The 6,444-nt window shown below is 59.7% G+C and overlaps 1 protein-coding gene across 2 annotated transcripts in view; it reads right to left on the reverse strand.

Annotated features, from left to right (window-relative positions):
• Window positions 1-4,866, reverse strand: part of KIAA0513 (KIAA0513 ortholog) — an 11,994-nt gene extending 7,128 nt beyond the window's left edge. The window contains exons 1-8 of one of the 2 annotated variants that reach the window (XM_009634020.2): window positions 4,431-4,866; window positions 3,533-3,632; window positions 3,104-3,177; window positions 2,890-2,960; window positions 2,154-2,361; window positions 1,675-1,715; window positions 1,016-1,094; window positions 571-648 (exon numbers count right to left, since the gene is read on the reverse strand). In XM_009634020.2, coding sequence (XP_009632315.1) covers window positions 571-648; window positions 1,016-1,094; window positions 1,675-1,715; window positions 2,154-2,361; window positions 2,890-2,960; window positions 3,104-3,177; window positions 3,533-3,632; window positions 4,431-4,768 — 989 coding nt within the window. In that variant the 5' untranslated portion in view covers window positions 4,769-4,866. The remainder of the gene's footprint in view (window positions 1-570; window positions 649-1,015; window positions 1,095-1,674; window positions 1,716-2,153; window positions 2,362-2,889; window positions 2,961-3,103; window positions 3,178-3,532; window positions 3,633-4,430) is intronic. The other variant, XM_009634019.2, reaches the window with a different exon arrangement.
• Window positions 4,867-6,444: the final 1,578 nt, after the last annotated feature.

A 6,444-nucleotide genomic window follows, 5' to 3' on the forward strand; every position in this document is an offset into this window, starting at 1 on the left:
TGCACCCCATGGGCTCCCCATGCCCGGGCACCCAGAAGCTCCCCACACACAGCCACCCTCCAAAAGGAGCAGCCCCTTCCCTTTGCAGGGTTCATCCTGATCCTCCCAGCCCTGGGGGCTGACCACGCTGCCGTCTCCAGCTCTCATCCTTGCTGGATGTCCGGGGTCGGTCCCTACACTGCGCTGGCATCACTTCCATGGCTCTCCCAGGGACAGCCGGGACCCAGGGCATCCCCTCCCCGCCCCGAAAGGGCTGCACCAAGCACCGTTTCCCAGACCTGCTTGCAAACTGAGCACCAACAGCCTAAACCCCAGCTGGGTTTTCTGGACGTGCCTCTAGGGCTTGCAAAAACCATGCAAAAGGAGCAAGAAAACCTTCACGCTCCCAGATCCCTAAGAGGATGCGCATCGCCTTCCTGCTCCCAAATCCATGGCCCAGCTTTGCACTCAGGGGTGGGAAGCAGAGCGTTTCCCCGGGGTGGGTCATGCTTAGGGCCATTAGGGGCAGAGGGGAACGCCGGGGGCTGGGGGGGACACGGCATCTCCTTTTCCCACGGGGACATGTCCTACCTGGTGGTGGGGGACCGCTTCCTGCGCTCGCAGTGCACGGCGTCGAAGAAGGCGGCATTCCAAAACCGCAGGTTGTGCCTGCAAGGGAGGGAGGGAGATGCTGGGGATGGCCACCCCCTATCTCCCTCAGCATCCCAGGGCCAAGCTCACCCACCAAGCTCACCCATCTCCCAGGGGCCAGGAGATGATTCCTGGGGGACGGGGTGTGGGGGGGCTGAGCAAGTTTGGCAGCTTTGGTCCATTCTTGGACCAGCTCCCTGTGTGTCTGCAGACACACTCTCACGAGCACATGGGATGTGCAAAAGCCACGGCCACCTCTTTTAGGGGCAGCGGCGGCTCAAAAGCACTCATGAAAGTCTGGGGAATGTGTGGGCAAGGAGGACAAATCCCCTGCCCTGGGAGACCAGTGCTGGGCAGGAGCCAGCTCGCCCCAGGCAGGCTTTACCAGATGGGCTGCTGCTTGAGGTGCATGTACAGGTAGATCCTCTCTCCTTTCTTCTCCTCCTCTGGGCTCTGCACGGAAACTGTGGGGACAGACAGATAGATGCCAAGGTCTGGATGACTCCCACCTCCCCACCCATGCCCTTCCATTCCCCAAGCTCAGCATCCGAGCAGCCATGTGATGGCAAGGTCCACAAACCAAATACTCATCCCCAACACATCCCCAGCAATGTGGAGAGGAGCTTTGGCTGCCCTTTGTGGGCAGGTATGAGCTTCGATCAAGGCATGGATGTCCCAGGAGGATGCTTGAGGGACTGGACCTCTGGTTCAATAGCACATGGGGCTACCAGGGTGGCAACTGGAGTGGCACAAAAGCTCAGAGGTGGTGGATGCTCAAACCTCTGCAGCCTGGTGCCACCGAGGACAAGATGCCACAAGATGTCCTTGCGGGACAAGACTTGTGATTGCTCCAAAGCAAGGAGCTGTGAAGGCTCCTCTGGAGCCCTTCTCTAGGAGCTCAGAGGAGGCAGCAATTGTCCCTCTTGCGCTTCTCTCCACCCCACACCTCCCGCAATCCTGGGCATCTCGTACCACGTCCAACCCTCGCTCCTTCCCCAGAGATGCCTTGACCATGCCTAATTCAGCAACGCTGGCTCCACTCACCCGTCTTCTTCAGCTTCTCCTTTGGTTTGTCCTCACCTTCGCTGTGGCACAGAAATCAGAGTCAGCTCCTGAAAAGCCTACCTCCCTGACAGCCCACATGGCAATGCTCTGGCCGAGGCGACCACCTTCATTTGAAAGACCCCCTGCTCCTGTGCCACTGTCCCCGGGGCCAGAAGGTGGCTAAGAGACTGTGATGTCCATCCCAGCAGGACCTAGTACAGAGATGATGCAGAAGACCACACAACAACAGCACCGTCTCCTGGAACCACATATCTCCATGCGCAAGGGACACAGGACTCCCAGGCCATGAGATGCCCAATGACCAAAGTATGGAGCATGGAACCAAGCTAGAGACCATCTTGCCATGGCCATGGTAGCCCCTGGCTCATAGTGCTCCTACACCCAGCAGGTTTGTGGCTCAGTCATGTTACGAGTGCCTGTCTCAGCCCACCCTGCCCACCCAACAGAGCGGTACCCACTCGCTCTTTTTGGTGGTAGGACCCTTCAGCTTGGTCTCCAGGCCCCCAAAGAAGCCCTTTACGTTCTCCGTCTTGGCCGATGTGTTTTTCAGCAGCCGCTCTGCGATGTCCTTCTTCTCTGCCAGCCAGCTGTTTGCCGACTTCAGGTATGAGTCAATGCTGCCCATGGGCTTCTCCTTGGCCTCCAAGGGCAGCACTTGGGTCTTGCCTGTGGGCAACATGGCAGGAACTCAGCTGGCCCCATGGTCCTGGGTGCTGCCAGCTCCTAGGGGACTTGCTCCCAGCTACAAAGTGCACTGTGGAGACCAGGAGCCAGACAGAAATGGCCCAGACCCCATCCCACCCTAATTCCTGTAATTCTTTATTCTCCCCCCATTCTGGATGGAAAGTCCAGCCCCCTGTGGAGGAGTGACCACCACACACCAAGCAAGGAGCCAAGGTGCTTCTGGGCTGGGGGTTTCACATCACATCTCCAGGGCTAGGGAGCATCTGGAGATCCCCACATACAAACATCCCTGGCTAGAAGCAATGACAAACCAGCATCAGCATGAGGTATCACCCCAGTGAGGGTCTCCAGCAGGTTTGCACGGCTTCTGGGCCATGGAAGCTCTTTTCTGCCCAGTGTCAGAGTCAGCCAGTGTAAGCTTGGGTTGTCCATCACCCTTCCCATGCACAGGGCACACTTCACCACTGGTCTCCAGCGCAAGCAAAGCCCGAGGGTGCAGGTGCCTCTTACCCACGTAGTAGTAGGTGAAACACATGGTCATGAGGTTCTTGGCAGGGCTGAAGTCATCCATCTGGTGGCACCTGACACGGAGGGAGGATTCGCTGAAGACCCCCAGTGATGGCAACCCAAGCAGCCTCATGCTGGCTGCCGTGGCTCTGAGCTCAGGGGCGTTCAGTGGCTGCAACCAAGCCCCATCACCCCCCCAACCCCAACCCTGACTTACTCGAAGAGCACGAGGGCGAACGACTGCATCAGGCGGTAGAAGGTCTGCTCCGAGACGCACTTGGAGTTGCAGCGCTGCAGGCACAGAGCCCTGGGTTGAGCACAGCCCGGCGGGGCGCCTCTCTCGGAGACAGCGTTTTACCCTCTGAGTTCTTTTGCTAGGGAACAAGGTGTTTCCGAGTGCTGATGTGATTTCATTGCAAAAATAAACCAGATGCCTTCGCTCCCGCATTGCCACAAGCCCGTCATTAACCACCTTGAGGTGCTTTTGATTCCCTTCCGTACGGAAGTTCCTCCCTTTCCCTGAGTTCCTGCCCTCCAAAAATATTTCTTTGGCCATTGCTAAATTCCCCTGGCCTGAGCCTCCTGCCCAGGCTGCTCCAAAGCCCCGGTACAGCATCGCCACTCCTTCACCCATCTCCCCCCTTACCTGGGCGCTCACGTATCTCGCAAACCACTCCCTGCCCTTCCCGTTCTCGCCGCTGCAGAGCTCCCCAAACCTGGCTTTCTCTTCTTGGTCCAAATCCTCTCTGAAATGGGGAAAAAGAAAAAAAATTTTAAAAACCACTTTAAAGTTGAGGATGTGGCCGGCATCCCCTACCCAGCCTCAGCTTCCCCATGTCATCCCTCTCAGCAGCAGCATCCCGGTGCTGCAACGCTGGGAGGAAGGCAGAGGAAGAGGGGAAGGGGAGCATCCATTTTGTCATCCTCCGGCTCTCACTGCTCTTTTGTTCCCTCCGAGCAGGGGGGAAAGCAAAGGCGGAGGGAGAAGGGAAGAGCCAAGGACAGCCCGAGCAGAAGCTGAGCTCCGGAGACAGGCGCTCTGCCTCCGAGCAAAGCCAACCCCCGTTGCTGCTCATCGCGCTCAGTTTGCTCCATCCTGCTTGACACGCTGCGCCGCAAGCCTTATGGAGACCACAACGGTGGGAGCTGGGGGGGAGGCAGGGCTGGGGGGGAAGCTGGGGGCTGCCGGGGGGCGCCGGGGCACGCACGAGCTGCCAACCTCCACGAAAGAGCAGCAGAGATGCCTGGCGGGGGAGAGGAGCTGGAGCCCCCCACCATGGCAAGAGCCTGGCATGGGAAAGGGGAGGAAGAGGAGGGGAGGGAAGTTGGGGGTGAAATGAGCTGGAATGTGCCCGAGAGAGGGGTGCAAGTCAGAGCCCGCATCCCCCGCTTAGCTCCAGCGCCACGTTACGGTGGGGAACAACAAGCTGCATTAGCCATGCGTGGGGAAGGGCACAAACCGACGCTCCCGGCGTGGGAAAGCAGCCAGACCCCATCCCGTGGGACGGCCCCTGGCAGCAGGCTGGCCGGCCCCGTTCCCTCACCCCCCGGAGAAGATTTTCTCCACGTAGTGCCGCATGAACTCCCGGCGCTCAGCCGTCGCCTCGTCCCGGGCCGACTCGGTGCTCTGGCTGGAGGAGAAGGACTCGTTGGAGGAGGAGCGGCGGTAGCCACCCCAGTGCCCAGGAGAGTCGCCCATGTCATTCTCGCTGTCCGCCGACTCGGTGGCATCGCTCTCCTCCCCGGCCGCGTCCCCCGCATCCCCCAGGTGCCCATTGCCACTGGGGACAGGGGGAGGAGAGGGCTCTGAGGGGATGCAGGGGGGTGTTTCGGCAGCAAAATCGATGAGGTTCCCCACGGGCACATCCAGGGGGGCGTCCATGGCTTTCCCGGGGGACGTGGCGGTGCTGGGGGGGACTCGGTCCTTGTACTTTCGCCGCTCACTGGGGTGTCGAGGCCATCGCCGGCGGGATGCCTGGGGCGAGGACAAGAGTGAGGAGAGGACCCCAGGGAACTGCCACCACAGACCTCGGGTGAGGAGGCCGCGGGCCACCACCTAGACCTTAGGAAAAACTTCTTCACGGAAAAGGTTGTCAGGCTCTGGAATGGGCTGCCCAGGGAGGTGGTCGAGTCCCCATCCCTGGAGGGATTTAAAAGAAGAATGGATGAGGTGCTTAGGGATGGGGTTTAGTGGTGGGATGGCAGGGTTAGGTTAAAGGTTGGACTCGATGATCTTAAAGGTCTTTTCCAACCAAAGTGATTCTATGATTCTGTGATTCTATGATGTCCCCAGGATGCCCATGGGCAGTGGGGAGGGACCGGGCACAGGCGCAGCGGCCAGACGGGGGTGGCTGTCCTCCCCCAGCCACGTGAAGAAGCGAACCCATGCAGCGCTCACATGCCTTCTGCACGGTTCAAGTGGGTTTTTCATCCTTTAGGCCAGAAAAGAGACAATTTGAGCCCGAGCTCCATATGCCACGTTTGGGATGTGACATCTCGCAGCCTGACGGGCAAATCTGGGCCAGCACGAGCCGGCAGCTGGCAAACGCGCTGGTGATTTTCCAAGTCAGCCCCAGAGAAGCATCCCCCTCTCTCCTCACAGGTCCGCCTGACCCCGTTTGGAAACGGGACCGTCTCCGGGGTGGAGCATCCCAGTGTTAAACATGCACCCATTTGGTTAAACTGGGGATGGAAATGGGCTGCTGAACGCAATGGAAACCATAGTTGGATGTGGACGCAGGGCTCTGGACTGTGATTAGATCAATTAGTTTTGGTGTCTGCAAAGGCCACAGGTACGGCAGCCACCGGCAGCTCTGCTCTCCGGAGAGCACGGGGAGCACCGGCCGGCGATGGACCGCGATGCTTGGGTGCACACCATCCCCTGGTGGTACCGCACTAACGGGGGCAAAGAAGGGGCTGCCCTGAAGCTGCCTCTTCACCAGGGTCACTCGTGCCCTCGGTGAGCGTGTTTCTGCCCCGGGAGATGGCAAGCGATGCCTTCCAAGGCACGAGCCTGATCTGAGTGGCCACGCCGCAGCAGGCGAGCGCGGGGAGGGCACGGGGCAAGGCAGCAGGGCTCAGGAGCCGGGGCAGCAGCACGGGTAAAGCAGTGACAACCCCAGGGCAGCACGATGGCAGCATGGCCACAGCCCCGCTGCCTTGGAGGGAACCGATCCCAGGACACAGGCAAAGCAAAAAAAAAACCCCAAACCCCAGGCTTCTTTCAGCTCATACCCCAAAGGGCCAACGTCTGGTTCATCAGGCAAAAAGGAGTTTGAAATGAAACCAAATCGGAAGCGTTTCTCCAAGCAGAATGGGAAAATAACCCACGGGCAGCAGGAGGAGCAGCTCTCCCAGCAGTGCCCTCCTCCTCCCTGGTGCCCCTTTGGGTGCTGGGACCTCCAGGGCAGGGAGGGAGGCACAGCCCTGCACCCTCCCTGAGCATCAGGCAGCTCGTCACCCAGCCCCTTGTCACCCACGTCCCCAGGGATGAAAGACAACAGGGAGAGAAAGGAAAGTCGCCGAGGGTGGCAGAAACTCGTGCACCCACACGCACAC

This window comes from Egretta garzetta, unplaced genomic scaffold (assembly GCF_000687185.1).
Source record: "Egretta garzetta isolate BGI_Z169 unplaced genomic scaffold, ASM68718v1 scaffold422, whole genome shotgun sequence".
Lineage (NCBI taxonomy): Eukaryota > Metazoa > Chordata > Aves > Pelecaniformes > Ardeidae > Egretta > Egretta garzetta.